General features: G+C 52.1%; 1 protein-coding gene across 2 annotated transcripts in view; it reads right to left on the reverse strand.

Moving 5' to 3' along the window:
* eif2ak3 (eukaryotic translation initiation factor 2-alpha kinase 3) overlaps positions 1-17,500 on the reverse strand; it is a 45,727-nt gene that overhangs the window by 1,102 nt on the left and 27,125 nt on the right. The window contains exons 3-17 of one of the 2 annotated variants that reach the window (XM_056590795.1): positions 17,204-17,398; positions 15,759-15,898; positions 14,792-15,092; positions 14,063-14,231; positions 12,592-12,714; positions 11,882-12,004; positions 10,366-10,601; positions 9,257-9,366; positions 7,878-8,000; positions 5,992-6,138; positions 4,558-5,068; positions 3,471-3,644; positions 1,842-2,015; positions 999-1,100; positions 1-22 (exon numbers count right to left, since the gene is read on the reverse strand). The exon at positions 1-22 is cut by the window's left edge and continues 41 nt beyond it. In XM_056590795.1, the coding sequence (XP_056446770.1) occupies positions 1-22; positions 999-1,100; positions 1,842-2,015; positions 3,471-3,644; positions 4,558-5,068; positions 5,992-6,138; positions 7,878-8,000; positions 9,257-9,366; positions 10,366-10,601; positions 11,882-12,004; positions 12,592-12,714; positions 14,063-14,231; positions 14,792-15,092; positions 15,759-15,898; positions 17,204-17,398 (2,650 nt within the window). Of the gene's footprint in view, positions 23-998; positions 1,101-1,841; positions 2,016-3,470; positions 3,645-4,557; positions 5,069-5,991; positions 6,139-7,877; positions 8,001-9,256; positions 9,370-10,365; positions 10,602-11,881; positions 12,005-12,591; positions 12,715-14,062; positions 14,232-14,791; positions 15,093-15,758; positions 15,899-17,203; positions 17,399-17,500 lie in introns of both variants that reach the window. The other variant, XM_056590794.1, reaches the window with a different exon arrangement.

A 17,500-nucleotide genomic window follows, 5' to 3' on the forward strand; every position in this document is an offset into this window, starting at 1 on the left:
GAGCCCGCACCTCCGTCAGCGTCTGTTGGGCACAGGAAGTAAACACCTGGTTGGAAGCGAGCATACCTTTGTCTAGAGGACAAAGACGTCCCGAGGCTTAAAGCTGGTGGAAAATAATGGCTGCTCGGAGGGAGATTTGATATTATCTGGAGGATTGATTCAATATTCATAAGGCAGTAAGTGCTGCATTATGTTAGAAATAACAAGTATCATAGGGCGGTAAGTGGGTAATAAGTACAGTGCTAGGTGATGATAAAAAATAAGGTAGATAAAGAAATAAGTCACAAAAATGTTACGGTATATATATATATATATCATCTATATAATATTTAAAGGTTCAGCAGATTAACATATTAAGTCTGTGTATAATTATTAACTAAATAATATGTAAAGGTACACCATGTTTATGTATGTATATATATGCATTATCTGTAGGGTTCACCAGATTATCAGGTTAAGTGTGAATATATATGTATGATGCATATAATATACTGGCAGCATGTTTCCATGTGCACATTACACATGATCTCTAGTCTAGGGACAGGTCTATGGACGGGTCTAGGGACGGTCTAGGCAGGGTCTAGGGAGGGTCTAGGGGTGGTCTAGGGAGGGTTCTAGGGATGGGTCTAGGGGTGTTCTAGGGATGGTCTAGGTATGGTCTAGGGATGGTCTAGGGAGGGTCTAGGGAGGGTTCTAGGGGTGGATATAGGGAGGGTTCTAGGGATGGGTCTAGGGGTGTTCTAGGGATGGTCTAGGTATGGTCTAGGGATGGTCTAGGGAGGGTCTAGGGAGGGTTCTAGGGGTGGATATAGGGAGGGTTCTAGGGATGGGTCTAGGGGTGTTCTAGGGATGGTCTAGGTATGGTCTAGGGATGGTCTAGGGAGGGTCTAGGGAGGGTTCTAGGGGTGGATATAGGGAGGGGTCTAGGGATGGGTCTAGGGGTGTTCTAGGGATGGTCTTGGTATGGTCTAGGGATGGTCTAGGGAGGGGTTACTAACCCGGATCCGCTCCATCTGTGTCCTGAAGGGCCAGAGCAGCTCAAACAGGATGAGGCCCAGGGAGTAGATGTCCACCTTGTGCGAGTAAGAGTTCCCCGACAGCTGGGCAACACAACACAACGCACAACAGTCACCTTTTGCACTGAGCAAACACATCAACACAATCGTAAATCGTAATCTTTACCACTGGTTGAATCATCTGCTTTGGATTTGATTTGTGGGGACAAATGCATTTGTTTTCCTCCTCGCAGTTAAGAGGTCTATAAACGTTGTCACGGTGTAATAAAGCAGCTTGCCGGTTGGTAACAGCAGGGGGCGCCAGAGAGCCAGATATGGTCGGCATATGGCCCCGTTTGCGCCTGATATTTTGATGAGATATGCGTTTTATATTTGTGCTGGGACTTTAGTCTCATATGTAATACTTAAAGTGGATTATTTTTAATAAATTAAAATAAACTGCTGAAGAGATAGAATAAGCAACATGAAGAAGATGTAGCATCTTTGCTAGCTACACTCAATTATCTATTATTTGGCTAAACATATTGTTTAAAGGATTTCACAGAACGGAGGTTAGGAGGATCACAGAACTTAACCCTCTTTTCGTTTTTACTATTTCTATTCAACAATTTTCAAATTCTGGGGTTTTAGTCAGAATCAATCTTCCGGTCTCTAAGCATCTTCCAAAAAAAAAAGAATAAATAAAAAAAAAAAACATATTCCAACTCCTGATAAAAAAACAAAACAACAAACCGCCGACTAGCCAATAAAACGTTTCCATTCCCAACGCTCCACTCCCCCCTCCCCCTGGCGTAGGTTCTCATCGCCATGCCGACGCCCTCTCACCTGCTCGGGGCTCATGTAGAGCTTGGTGCCGACCTGGCCGGTGTGGCGGGTGAGGGCGGGCATGGGGGTGAGGGGGGCCGGCTCGTCCTCGTCCTCCTCCTGGTCCATGGCCGTGACCAGGCCGAAGTCGCCCACCTTCACCACGTCGTCCATGGTGAAGAAGATGTTGGACGGCTGCGGGCAAACACAAGCCGCACGTCAAAGGTCGTGTCAGCGATGATTGCTGACGGCACTTTTGTCGGTAGTTGAAGCCAGATCCCAAACAAACAGAGCCCCTTCCTTCCGCGTTTCGTGCATCCAGTAAAAAAACGACCACGAACGCAACGCGAAACCCCACAACACCCGCCCCTTGTCGGTGATTGGTTGGAATACTATTTATTTTGGTTTTGAGTGGTTGCTAGTGCCATTTGTTTTTGTGTGCGATCTCAGAGCATAGGCTGCCTACAGAGATGCGTCTCTTTGACGGCCTGCCTATGGGGCGGGCAGCTAGCGGATCGGGAGGAAAGCTCAGACGTACTTTGCCGTTCTCATTCACTATTCTGTCTGTTCTAGCGTGTTGCGGGTACTGGACTGGATGCCTGGACTCTCCTCATGGTTAACCGGCCAGCACCACATCACCAATTTAATATGATGTGCATGTATTTACCTGTATGTCAATTATGGCACCAGTTGCTCTCCTGACCATCCCTGGAAGAAGGCATCCCCTACTAAGCGTTTCTTCTCAAGATTTCTTCCTTGCTTATTTCAAGGGAGTTTTTTCTTGCCCTTGTGGGGGCTTGGGTAAACGGGGGGCGTCATAAATATTTGGCCTATTAAGCCCTTTGAGACTGTAATGGTGATTAAGGGCTATACAAATAAAATTGAATGAATTGAATTATGTTTCGGCCTAGAATCGCTGACTCAACCTTTAAGCGTGGAACACACTGGCCCGAAAGCTTTCGGAACGGCGCGAACGGTGGTCTGGTCCGATTCAACGTGCAAAGTCTGAGAGCGTTGGCGTCGGAGGATCAAAGCCTAGAATTTTTTGTGTACTGCTAGCACACAACCAGTGAATCAGCGCGGCGTCTTTGAGGGAGGGGTGGACTACCAGCACGGGACAAGCGCAGGCATCTCGCGCGAGCACAGGACGTACACGTTACTGTGCAGTTGGCAGTAGTCTTCGCGGTGTGTCACAGAACCCCAGGCCTCCGAACCGGGCTGTATCAGATCCTACTTTTGACAGACCGCGTTGTCCAGAGATTGGCTGTAGAAGCTGTACATTTATGCATTTATTTCACTGTCCGCTCGCTGTCTCATTGAGTACTTTGTCTAATGGGCTACCGTGGCTTCACTGAAGGTGTTTAATTATTAACAAATTATTACAGCTCTAAGCTGAATTCCTACGGTTTTAACACTGCAATTATTTCCCCGGAGCATCTGAGGACATCTGAACTAATAAAGTCTCGGCAAAGAGGAAAATCGTAGAGTGTCCAGAGGTGAGAAGGACTTACATGAAGGAGGTGATGTTTAGCTCAGTTTTACTCCTGGTTAGTTGAGGTTATGAATAATTATCCGTAGTAAAGGTCAATGGAAAAAAAATTCTTTCTACGGTGCGTGCGTGTGAATGAGTGTGAGGGTGTGAGTGTCTACCTTGAGGTCTCGGTGCATCAGACCCTTGCTGTGCAGGAAGTCGACGGCCTCAGCGATCTGGAGGAAGACCTCCAGACACTCGGTGCGCTCCCTCTGGTCCGGACTGCAGCGCTGGGCCATCCAGTCCTTCAGCGTGTCCTTACGACACAGCTGCATCTGGATGTACAGGTACACCTGGAGACCGCAGTGACCCATGTTACCACATCTGTACACCTGAGTCCACAAGCACACCTGTTACCACGCCCGAGTCCACAAACACACCTGTTACCACAGCTTTACAGAACACCTGAGTCCACAAACACACCTGAGTCCACAAGCACACCTGTTAACTTACCACGCCCGAGTCCACAAACACACCTGTAAACCGGAGTACACAAGCACACCTGTTACCACACCCGAGTCCACAAAAACACCTGTAAACCGGAGTCAACAAGCACACCTGTTACCACACCCGAGTCCACAAAAACACCTGTTACCACAGCTTTACAGAACACCTGAGTCCACAAACACACATGAGTCCACAAGCACACCTGTTACCACACCCGAGTCCACAAACACACCTGTAAACCGGAGTCCACAAGCACACCTGTTACCACACCCGAGTTCACAAACACACCTGTTACCACACCTGTACAGAACACCTGAGTCCACAAACACACTTGTTACCACACCTGAGTCCACAAACACACATGTAAACCGGCGTCCACAAACACACCTGAGTCCACAAACACACATGTAAACCGGAGTCCACAAACACACCTGTAAACCTGAGTCCACAAACACACCTGTTACCACACCTGTACAGACCACCTGAGTCCACAAACACACCTGTTACCACACCTGTACAGAACACCTGAGTCCACAAACACAACTGTTACCACACCTGTACACTTGAGTCCACAAACACACCTGTTACCATACCTGTATAGAAACACCTGGGGACCACAAACACACCTGTACACCTGAGTCCACAAACACACCTGTTACCACACCTGTACAGAACACCTGAGTCCACAAACACACCTGTTACCACACCTGGTGGTAACACCCTCCAGGTACACGTTTCAGTTCAAAGTGACCCACTGACCTTGGGCGAAGGCTGGTTCCTGGCGGGGGTCTGGGCGGGGATGGCCAGGGCGAGGGAGTTGGGCCTGGGGGGCGAGGAGGAGGCGGGTGGCGCGTTCTCCAGGCCCCTTGTGCAGGAGGAGGAAGACGAGGTGGAGGAGGAGCTGTCCGCCTTCTCCGTCAGCGTGCCGGGGCTGTTGCCCTCGGAGACCGAGTCGCCCCCCTCGCCGTCGGCGTCGCGGTCGCAGCCGGAGTCCTCGAACACGATGTCGAAGGAGGAGGAGGTGCAGTCGCCGTGGCAACGCCGGGGGCACAGCTCGAAGGAGTGGGGGGTGTCCGAGGCCTCCGGCGCGGCCTGGCTGTCCTGCTCCGAGGCCAGGCTGTCCTCGGGGCCCCGGGGGGGACCCCCGGCCGCGCTGGCCGACGTGTCGCCGCCCGGCCCGAACGCGGCCGGCGAGACGGAGCTGGACACGGGCACCTTGACCGACAGCGCCTCCAGGTGGTCGGGGAGCGTCAGTGGCCAGTCGGTGGTACTGCAGGAGGGCAGAGAGCGGGCGTTTTAGTGCTGCAGGTACGGGGGGCGGCAGCGCTGCGGGTCTACAACGCGCTGCTTATCGCAGGGGCTGGTGTGGATCTGGGGAGCCCAGGTTACGCTTCACGTTCACATTTAGTCATTCAGCGGACGCTTCGGTTGAATGAGACGTCAGACAAAGAGAGGCTGAGAACAACGTCGGCAGGAGTCACTACAGGGGAGAAGTCCTAGAGCAGAGCTTTGGGGCAGAGCAGCGTGTGAGGGGGTACTTAGTGATGAAGGGGTAAGTGTAAGGGGGGACTTAGTGATGAAGGGGTAAGTGTAAGGGGGGACTTAGTGATGAAGGGGTAAGTGTAAGGGGGGACTTAGTGATGAAGGGGTAAGTGTAAGGGGGGACTTAGTGATGAAGGGGTAAGTGTAAGGGGGGACTTAGTGATGAAGGGGTAAGTGTAAGGGGGGACTTAGTGATGAAGGGGTAAGTGTAAGGGGGGACTTAGTGATGAAGGGGTAAGTGTAAGGGGGGACTTGAGTGGTGAAAGGGTAAGTGTTAGGGGGTACTTAGTGGTGAAGGGGTAAGTGTTATGGGGTACTTAGTGATGAAGGGGTAAGTGTTAGGCGGTACTTAGTGATGAAGGGGTAAGTGTAAGGGGGTACTTAGTGGTGAAGGGGTAAGTGTAAGGGGGGACTTAGTGATGAAGGGGTAAGTGTAAGGGGGGACTTGAGTGGTGAAAGGCTAAGTGTTATGGGGTACTTAGTGGTGAAGGGGTAAGTATAAGGGGGTACGTGGAGGGGGAGGCAGTAGATAAAGGGTTAGGGGTGAGTGTGAGGGGGTACTTGAGTGGTGAAGGGGTAAAAGTTAGGGGGTACGTGAGGTGTGGGGGGGTTCATAAGGTGTGAGGGGGTACGTGCGGTGTGAGGGGGTACCTGGCGTCCAGCCAGCGCTGGTCGTTCTCCTCCTGCCAGCCCTCGGGGGGGGTCTCCTGCCAGGCGTTGAAGTAGCGGATGATCCCGGGGTGCTCCAGCTTGGCCAGCGCCTTCACCTCCCGCATCACCTTCTCCCGGGCCACCTCCCTGCAGCAGAGAACCCGTCAGGACCAGAGTCGACACCACAGAACCCGTCAGGACCAGAGTCAACACCACAGAACCCGTCAGGACCAGAGTCAACACCACAGAACCCGTCAGGATCAAAGCACCAGAACACAGCCAAGACCACGCCACAGAACAGAGTCCGGACCAGAGTCAAGACCACAGAACCCGTCAGGACCAGAGTCAACACCACAGAACCCGTCAGGATCAAAGCATCAGAACACAGCCAAGACCACGCCACAGAACAGAGTCCGGACCAGAGTCAAGACCACAGAACCCGTCAGGACCAGAGTCAAGACCACAGAACCCGTCAGGACCAGAGTCAAGACCACAGGACCCGTCAGGAACACAGAACAAGAACACAGCCAAGACCACAGAACAAGAACACAGCCAAGACCACAGAACCCGTCAGGATCAAAGCACCCAGAACACAGCCAAGACCACGCCACAGAACAAAGTCCGGACCACGGCACCACCTTAGGACCACAGAACCCGTCAGGACCAAAGAACCTGTCAGGACCACCTCAGGACCAAAGGACCAGTCAGGACCACAGATGCCATCAGGAATATAGAACCCGTCAGGAACATAGAACCCGTCAGGAACATAGAACCCGTCAGTACCAGAGTCAGGACCAGCACCTAGTCAGGAAAAACCCTAGGGGGATAATCTAGGGGTACTCTCTAGACTCCTAGGAGGTGGGCAGGTTCCAGGGGGAATTTGAAATGTGAAGCTTTAGAGTTGTACTTTGCTAGCAGTCAGCAGAAACCAGAGTCACACAACCGGAGTCAGGAACCAATCACAATTTAAGGAATTCTCGCAATATAGCACAATCATTATTGGCCTGTAGCCCTTTTTATTATAACCAACTTTGTATAATTCTGTCTGACTCAGATGATCATCTGTGGGTTATATAAGTCCAAGGCCAGGTGAGTCTGTGCATCGCGCCACGCTATGTTGATTACAGCTACAAACGATTAGCTTGTTGATGAGTCTGTAAACTAAGGACCTTTAGACCCTCTGAGGGTTCAGACACCGATCTACCTGTGCAACTATGCCATGCATATCTGGGAAAACTGCTGCGCCACAGACAGGTGACCCACAGACAGGTGACCCACAGACTGGAGCACCTCAGACAGCTGCACCACAGACAGGTGTGTGACAGACAAGTATGTGGCAGACAGCTGATCCACAGACAGGTTCGCCACAGACAGGTGCACCACACAGAAGTGCACCACAGACAAGTGCACCACACAGGTGTGCCACAGACGGGTGCGCCACAGACACGTGCGCCACAGACAGGTGATCCAGACAGCTGCGCCAAAGACAGGTGATCCACAGACAGGTGCACCACAGACAGGTGATCCACAGACAGGTGATCCACAGAAAGGTGCACCACAGACAGGTGCACCACAGACAGGTGATCCACAGACAGGTGCACCACAGACAGGTGATCCACAGACAGGTGATCCACAGACAGGTGATCCCCAGACAGGTGCACCACAGACAGGTGATCTACAGACAGGTGATCTACAGACAGGTGACCCACAGACAGTTGCACCACAGACAGGTGCACCACAGACAGGTGACCCACAGACAGGTGCACCACAGACAGGTGCACCACAGACAGGTGATCCACAGACAGGTGCACCACAGACAGGTGCACAACAGACAGGTGCACCACAGACAGGTGCACCACAGACAGGTGATCCACAGACAGGTGTACCTGTTGGGCAGGCGGATCCTCTTGATAGCGTAGTTACAGTCGTCCACCTTGTTGCGGGCTTCAAACACAACGCCAAACCCGCCGCGCCCCAGACACTGCATCGGCTCGAAGTCCGTCAGGTACCTGGGAGGAAGGACACCACCACCACCATCATCATCATCATCATCATCATCATCATCGTTATCTACAACAGCACAGTGAGCAGTGAACACAGAACCACTTTATTCCCAAATCGTATGGAGACAGACAATATTGATACTTTCCAAGACGAATGACGATTGAATGAATATTCAAAGAGCGAGGCCCCTTTTTTTTCCTTCTTCTTCTTCTTCTGTAACGCGAGGATTGGACAGGGTAGGCTGTGTCTATGCGTGTGCGCGCGCGTGTTTGCGTGGCGTGCCTGCGCGCACGTGCCTCCTCGACTTTGGATCGAAACTACAAAGGAGGAGCCGAATCTCCCACGGTGGAAACTAATAGAATCCTCCCCAGTCTCCCCCCGTCTCCCCCATCTCCCCCCTGTCTCCCCCCGGGCCGGACCGGGACCCTCTTCTCATGAATGTAACCATGTGGCGTCTGCAGGGGCCGGCCTGGCAGCGCCCGGGGGGCCCCCCCGCGCCCCCTAGTGGCGGCCGGGGTACTGCAGGGCGTGGCCCCAGCTGGAGACACAAGGTCACTCCGGTTTTGACGCACAAACGTTCGTCGCAGTCGCCCAATCGGGCGCGAGCAGCGGGGGCCGGCCCGGGCCCATCTGTCTCAGAGTCCTGCCGAGGCGGGCGGCGGGAAGACCGGCGGTCACCATGGTAACAGCTCTCCCCCCGTCCTGTTGCCGCACCGCACACACACACACACACACACACACACGCTCACTCACTCACCAGCAGGCTGGTGAGGGGATGGGTGGGTGTCTGTGTGTTTTGTGTGTGTGTGCCCCTTGAATGAGTGAGTGAGTGAGTGAGTGAGTGAGTGAGTGAGTGAGTGAGTGAGTGAGTGAGTGAGTGAGTGAGTGAGTGAGTGAGTGAGTGAGTGAGTGAGTGAGTGAGTGAGTGAGTGAGTGAAATGTCAGAGAGTGAGAGTGAGTGAATGAGTGAGACTGAATGAACAAGTGGAGGACTGACTGAGGGAGGGGGGGGGGGGGAGAGCGTCTGTGCCGAGAGTGTGCGAACGAACGAACGAACGAACTAACGAACTAACAAGTGAGTGAACAAGGGGGCTAACGAGTGGGTGAACGAGTGAATGGAAGAGTGAATGAAAAAGTGATGAACGAGTGAGGGTGTGTGTGTGTGAGGCAGCCCAAACAGAGCAAAGTAGAACCAGCAGAAAGTAAAACCCGTCGCGGGCCCCGGGCTTGCAGCGGGACGGGGTTCGGCTCCTCGACCCACCTGGACACGTATTCGCTGGAGCGCGTCTCTATGGCAACCATCTCCCTGGTCTCCACCACCGCAAGGTCGAACTTGGCGTCGGTCTGGCACTGCGTTTCCGACTCCTTCCGCTGCTGTGAAGCACGGCCACACGGGTCACATGATCAACAACACACGCCCACGTCATGTGACCACGTCAGGTGACACGTCAGGTGACCACGTCAGGTGACACGCGCGGCCGTGCCTCAACAAGTTAACAAATACAACATGATAATCATATTGGTCTGACTTTAAGAGACACAGCAGGGAAGCTGGGGCAAATGGAACACCATTAGAGAGAGAGAGAGAGAGAGTGCTAGATAGAGAGGGAGATTAAAATCACTACAAAGAAAACCGTTGTTTTTTAATACATTTAAAATAACTTCAAAAGGAAACGCTTGCCATAGTAATATATCACTATATAAGTATAGTAGCTCTTCATTGATGTTAATGATTTTAGTATTGATTTTACTTAAAGCTTGGTAATCGTTCCTGGGGTGTCTATTTCCTCTCTCTGTTTCAAATTAAAATAGGCCGGAACTTCGAGTATATGTTGTTAAAGTCACAGACAGCCCGGACTGAGTCACACATCAGAACAAACAGAATAAGAAAGGACCTAACATGGACCAGGACGACAGGTGTGTTGGCGTGACCAGGTGTGTGGACCAAGCTAGGTGTGTGGGCGGAATCAGGTGTGTGGGCAGAGCCAGGTGTGTGTGGGCGGGGCCAGGTGTGTGTGGACCGAGCCAGGTATGTGGGCCAGGTGTGTGGGCGGAGCCAGCTGTGTGTGGGCGGAGCCAGGTGTGTGGGAGGGGCCAGATGTGTGTTCACCGAGCCAGGTGTGTGGGCCAGGTGTGTGATCATGGCCAGGTGTGTGGGCGGAGCCAGGTGTGTGTGGACCGAGCCAGGTATGTGGGCCAGGTGTGTATGATCATGGCCAGGTGTGTGGGCGGAGCCAGGTGTGTGTGGGCGTGGCCAGGTGTGTGGGCGGGGCCAGGGGTGTGTGGACCGAGCCTGGTGTGTGGGCCAGGTGTGTGATCAATGGCCAGGTGTGTGGGGGCGTGGCCAGGTGTGTGTGGCCGGGGTCTTACCCGTGCGTAGGCGGCGGGCGCGGGCGGGTGGAAGAACTTGCGCACCACGTAGGTGGTGGCGGCGATGCAGAAGACGATGGTGCCCAGGATCTCCTTCCACCAGGGCAGCAGCAGCACCGGGTCCTTCCGCCGGCGCTGGGGGCCCTCGCCGACGCCGTCCGCCGGCCGGATCACGCTCACCGCGCCGTCACGCTTCCCTCGGTACCGCCGGCTGAACGGGAAGTAGTAGCCGTTGTCTGGGGGGGGGTGGAGGGAGGGGTGGGGGAAGAGAGGGGAGGAAGGGGGGGGAATAGATGGGAGAGAGGAGAGAGAAGGGAGGGGTGGGGGAGAGAGGGGGAAGGGGGGAGGGGTGAGGGGGGAGGGAGAGAGGGGGGGAGGGATTGGGAGGGGGGGAGGGATTGGGAGGGGGTGAGAGAAATGGGAGAGGGAGGGAGGAGGGGGATGGGAGAGAGGGGGGAGGGGTGGGAGAGAGAGGGGGAGGGATGGGAGATAGGGGGGGGGATGGGAGAGAGAGGGGGAGGGAAGGGAGGGAGAGGGATGGGAGAGAGAGGGGGAGGAATGTGAAAGAGAGGGGGAGGGATGGGAGAGAGAGGGGGAGGGAAGGGAGAGAGAGGGAGAGGGATGGGAGAGAGAGGGGAGGGATGGGAGAGAGAGGGGAGGGATGGGAGAGAGAGGGGGAGGGTAGGGGGGGTAAGGAGAGAGAAGGACACAGAGAGAGGAGGAGGGAGGGAGGGAGGGGAGAGTGGGGGGAACAGAGAGAGAGAGAGAGAGAGAGGGGGGGAGGGGGGGAGAAGGGGGAGAGATGGGGAGGGGAGGAAAACAAGGAGACAGGGAGAGAGCGAAGAGGGCAGACAGACAGAGTAGGAGACACAAGAAGTAGAATAAGTACAGAGAAAACCATTTATTTTAATTTAAAATAACTTCAAAGCAAACCACGAGCATAATAATACTTCACTAATTACATCGGCTCCTCATTCATTCAGTTACACTCACTTATTACACACACTCATTACACGCACTGCATGGGGCTGTCTCACAGCCCTAGGAGTGCCCTAGGAGTACTGCTACACAGGACGTGGATGGTGTTTCACAGTAAAAGCCCCTACCATAGGGGTACTTCTACACAGGACATGGATGGTGTTTCACAGTAAAAGCCCCTATCATATGGGTTCTTCTACAAAGGACATTTAAAAGCCCCCTACTATAGGGTTACTTATACACAACACATGGATGGTGTTTCACAGTAAAAGCCCTGCCATAGGCGTAATAAACAAAGGACATGGAGGGTGTTTCACAGTAAAAGCCCTGCCATAGGGGTAATAAACAAAGGACATGGAGGGTGTTTCACAGTAAAAGCCCTGCCATAGGGGTAGTAAACAAAGGACATGGAGGGTGTTTCACAGTAAAAGAAGGAGACTCTTTCACAGTAAAAGCCCTGCCATAGGGGTAATAAACAAAGGACAGGGAGGGTGTTTCACAGTTAAAGATGGGTGGTGTTTCACAGTAAAAGCCCTACCGTAGGGGTACTGCAGGATGGACAGCGCCCCGTTGCTGTACTCGTCGTGGGAGAACTTGTCGTTGTTCAGACACTTGTCGAACTCCTCCGAGCCCACCAGCACGGGGGTCCGGGAGGGCGAGTCTGGGTGGGGGGATGGGGAGAGACCGGTTAGAACCAGACAGCACGGCCTCCCCATCGCTCACGCTCCTTTCAAAATAAGAGCTACCCATCTCTCACACTCCTTTCAAAATAAGAGCTACCCATCTCTCACACTCCTTTCACAATAAGAGCTCCCCATCTCTCACACTCCTTTCACAATAAGAGCTCACCATCTCTCACACTCCTTTCACAATAAGAGATCCCCATCGCTCACATTCATTTCACAATAAGAGATCCCCATCGCTCACATTCATTTCACAATAAGAGCTCCCCATCTCTCACACTCCTTTCACACTAAGAGTTTTCCATCGATCACACTCCTTCCACAATAAGAGCTCCCCATCGATCACATTCCTTTCACAATAAGAGCTCCCCATCTCTCACATTCCTTTCACAATAAGAGCTCCCAAACACTAACATTCCTTTCACAATAAGAGCCCACCATCGATCACACACCTTTCACAATAAGAAATACCCATCGATCACACTACTTCCAGAATAAGAGTGTGATGATAATCGTTTAGCCAATCACATTGTGTCTCATTAACGCCCAGCCAATGGGAACTCACGGATGAGAGGCTTCCACTTGACCGTGGGGAGGGGGATGACCTCCTTCTCCCCCAGAGCTTTGGAGGGGAACTTCTCCGAGATCCTCACGGAGGACTGAAGGTACAGCTGGCCCTGGAACATCCCTGGAACATTCAAGAGAAACTTTATGCAAACATCCCTTTACATCCCTGTGTTACCTAATACAATTGTATGTTTGTTTAGGGGAAGGGCTGAATGTTGTGTCGCTTTAAATGTTTCTGTGGGACGGCACTATCACATTTTCCCTTCCTAAAGGATGCTCGAGCGTACCCTACGCCTAGGGAGATAAGAAGGGAGCATGGAAGCTCCTTTCCTTAGCGTTTAGAGGATTCAAACCGCTCTTATCCTGGCTGCAAATTAGATACTTCCGGGTCAATTCACTCAGTTAGGATCCTTCCTCAGCAGGAACGACTATTAGACCGCAACCTCTGTAACACATTCAATATAACTTTATTCAAACACCCCTCTTAACAAAGTCAATACAACTTTGTTCAAGCATCCAAACATTCGATTCATTGTGTTTAAACGTCCCTGTGCAGCTGCCCTACAACAGGCCGGTTCAGCAGAAACCACTGTAGTCAATAACACTTCATTTAAATGAGAACCACACACACGCCTCATTTAACCCTTCAATTAAACTTTATTTACACTAGAGGAACCGGCTTTAACGGTCCAATGAAACGTTGTTTAAACAGGGAGAGAGCTCTTTCTCTGTCCGGGTTTCATTTAAGTGTTATTCAAATTAGAAACACACTCCTCCCCTAATGGTCTGAGGAAAGGTTATTCAAACTAGAAGGAAGGACCTTCATTCGCTGTGGAACTGCACTGTGTTCAAGATTCAAGATTCAAGATTCAAGATGGTTTTATTGTCATATGCACAACAATTACAGAGCAGTCGCTGGCAATGATATTCTTTAGTCTTGGGATCCTCCAACAGTGCAATATAAGAGAACGTGAAGGTATATAAGAAACACAAGTAGGAAAGCTGACACTTGAATAATAAAAAAAAAATATAATAATAATAGTAATAATAATAAAAAGTAAGTGTATAACAAATAGAGGAAAGGTGTGCGTTTCTGTTTGTGAGCATTTGTGTGCTTGCGTGTGTTTGAGGAAGTGTGTGCGTTTGAGGATGTGTGTGTGTGTGCGTGTGTTTGAGCATGTGCGCATGTGTGCGCGTGTGCGCGTGTGCGTGCGTGCGTGCGTGCGTGCGTGCGTGCGTGCGTGCGTGCGTGCGTGCGTGCGTGCGTGCGTGCGTGCGTGCGTGCGTGCGTGCGTGCGTGCGTGCGTGCGTGCGTGTGTGTGTGTGTGTTTGAGCATGTGTGCATGTGTGTGTGTGTGAGCAGGTGAATGTGCATTTGTGTGTTAGCATGTCTGTGTGTGTGTGTGTGTGAGTGCATGGTACAACTGCGAGCGTGTGTCTTTGTGTGTGTGTGTGCGTGTGAGCGTTACCCAGGTACACGCTGGACTGCGTGGCTCCCCTGGCCTTCTCCATGATGTCATCGTCCTCCTCCTCCTCCTCCATGTCTGATTGGCTGCTGTACGCCGTGTCATCGAACAAGCTGATTGGTGTGACCTTGCCCCCGCCCACCAGCCACGCCGAAGCGATGGGCGTGCAGAACTACACACGCACACACACACACACACACACACACACACACACACACACACACACACACACACACACACACACACACACACACACACACACACACACGTTAAACATAGCACCATGGTAACATTCTGACCACAACTTGCCGCGGTTGAACGTATATTTATTCGCTCCTATGTTAGCTGACGTTAGCATGTATGCCATAGTCGACGTTAGCTCCAACATGCTAGCTGTTGTTAGCTCATAAGTGCTTAGCGGTTATGAGCTCCCATGTTTAGCTGACGTTAGCCGATACACATCAGTTGATTTAAGCGTATATGTGGGAGCTTTGTTTAGCCTCAATGTGTTTGAGCTTCCGTGTGTTAACTTCAATGTGTCGGCAGATTCTAGCTTCCATGTGTTAACTCATTTTCAGCCTGCAGCTTCGCTCCCTTATGGACATGTGGGTGTCAAAGCTTTGAGTAGAGAAGTACGTCTACATATCAACCGTAGACACACTTCTTTACTCACGTGTATACCGATACACATTCATAAAGACGCACAAGAGCCGTCGTCTCCGGCGAACCCACCTGGTGCTCCCAGACCAGCTGTCCGCTGGGCTGGGTGCTGAAGGCCATGACCTTCCAGTCCGGCACCGAGACCTTGATGACCAGGTCCAGGTCCAGGTCCAGGTCCAGGTCCAGGGGCCGGGGGTTCGGCTGCGGCCCCTCCCGCGCCCCCTTCTGGGGGTCCTCCGTGATGACCCGCTGGCTGTCCTTCCTCTCCTCCCGCCACGAGTCCCCGCTCCCCAGCCCGCCCTCCAGGAAGTGGAGGCCCGACTGGATCTGCGGGACGAACTTCAGCTCAAAGTTGCCCACGCTGAAGTTCCACCTGGTAGGGGGGGGGGAGAGAGAGGGAGAGAGGGAGGGGCTCAGGATACAGGCTCCTGTGCTGGACCTAGCGCTGGACGTAGTCATGGTGACGGTGGCGGTTATAGTCGTGGTCATGGTCCTACTTATAGTCCTAGTCCTAGTTAAAGTCTTGGCATAGTCCTAGTTATAGCCTTGGCATAGTCAGTCATACTTATGATCCTACTTCTAGTCCTAGTTATAGTCTTGGCATAGACCTAGTCCTACTTATAGATCTAATTCTAGTCCTACTTATAGTTGTACTTATTGTCCTAGTCCTATTTATAGACTTGGCATATTCCTACTTATAGTACCAGTCCTAGTTATATTCCTAGTAATAGTTCAGGTACTAGTTATAGCCATAGTTAATGCTCACAACCACCAATGAGCTAACTTGGCTAACTAACTTTTACTTCTTGTGTGTGGCCCCATGATCATTAAACTATAATCAACTTTTATACGATCACTCTGATGGTAAACACTCAAATAATCAAAATATCTTTCATACTGTTATCCTCACAACTGTACTAGGAACCACTTTGTACATCCTCTGCTACGTCTCCCACTCCAGAGTGAAATCCCGCTCGTGGGAAAACGTTTGTATTCCTGTCCAAAGCTCCAGAACCACGAGCGGAGGGACCAGACTTACTTCTCCAGCCCCGAGCGCGGTCGCACCGCCCGGACGGTCTTCTGGGTCCTCTGGAGCAGCAGAACGTCTTCTCCTTCCACAGCCTCCACCTCCTCCTCCTCCCAGCGACTGCAGCCCACGGTGGAGCAGATGTACCGCAGCTGAGGAACAACAGAACACGGCGGCCTGTGAGGAACTGGGAGGAAACTGTTGGGAACCCGGAGGAGTTCAGAGTTTACTGTGTTTGGCGCAAATACAACATCTGTGCGAGGCGTGAGGGAAGCCTTTGCAGACATGTACAGAGTTCCACGCCTATTGCCATATCATGATATGCTTGACATGCAGGCTAAACATAAAAAAGTGGATCCACTAAAAATAAGCATTGAAAGCAAGGTTATTAGGATTAAAAGCAAAAAATCAAAAGGATGACAAAAATAAAATAAAAATGGGGGACCGTGATGAACTGACAGGAAACGATCGGTATCAGCAAGAACCGGGAAGGCAGCAGAGTAGAGGAGCCGTGAGGAACCGGGAGGAACCGGGAGGAGCCAGGATGAACCGTGAGAACCCAGGATGAACCATTAGGGACCCTAAGGAACTGACAGGAACCGTTAGGAACCAGGAGGAACCATGTGTAGTGGATTTGTCGTTTGTTACCCGTCCTTTCCTTTTGTTTTGCCATCACCTCGTCTGTGTTCAAAACCCAAATCCCCCAACAATCAGTCAGTTCCACCAGTGAATGCAGATCAAGTTACTAAGGATCTGCTACTGGGTTTGGCATCGTTCAAGGACATTGGGGCTCAGGCTCAGTACTTCTTAACTGGGAGTAGACCACTGTAATGACCGTCATACTACTGTAGTACTCTTCACTGTACAGCACACAGACACTGGTTCCATCATGGTACAGCAGCACTGGTTTTGGGTGTCGGTGGATCTAAAGTCCTGGTGGTGGTGTACTGGTTTTGGGTGACGGTGGATCTAAAGTCCTGGTGGTATGGTACTGGTTTTGGGTGACGGTGGATCTAAAGTCCTGGTGGTGTTTTACTGGTTTTGGGTGACAGTGGATCTAAAGTCCTGGTGGTTTTGCACTGGTTTTGGGTGACGGTGGATCTAAATTCCTGGTTGTGTTTTACTGGTTTTGGGTGACGGTGGATCTAAAGTCCTGGTGGTGTTTTACTGGTTTTGGGTGACGGTGGATCTAAAGTCCTGGTGGTGTTTTACTGGTTTTGGGTGACGGTGGATCTGAAGTCCTGGTGGTGGTGTACTGGTTTTGGGTGATGGTGGATCTAAAGTCCTGGTGGTGGTGTACTGGTTTTGGGTGACGGTGGATCTAAAGTCCTGGTGGTGTTTTACTGGTTTTGGGTGACGGTGGATCTGAAGTCCTGGTGGTGGTGTACTGGTTTTGGGTGATGGTGGATCTAAAGTCCTGGTGGTGGTGTACTGGTTTTGGGTGACGGTGGTCCTACCTTGCCGCTGTACGCCCCCAGGCCGTAGGTGGTGAGGCTCTTCCCCCCCACCAGCACCGTGTCCTCCCCCACCCGGTAGGACGACTCCAGCAGGGACTCCACGCTGAAGGGCACCGCCTCCATGGTCTCCCGGTCCCGGTTCCACTGGAACAGGTCCCCGTCCAGAGAGGGGATCAGCATCTTGTTCCCAAACACCTGGTGGTGGAGGAGAGAGCTGTTAGAGTGGAGGAGGAGGAGGAGGAGGAGGAGGAGGAGGAGGAGGAGGAGGAGGAGGAGGAGGAGGAGGAGGAGGAGAGG

This window comes from Gadus chalcogrammus, chromosome 5, assembly GCF_026213295.1.
Source record: "Gadus chalcogrammus isolate NIFS_2021 chromosome 5, NIFS_Gcha_1.0, whole genome shotgun sequence".
Lineage (NCBI taxonomy): Eukaryota > Metazoa > Chordata > Actinopteri > Gadiformes > Gadidae > Gadus > Gadus chalcogrammus.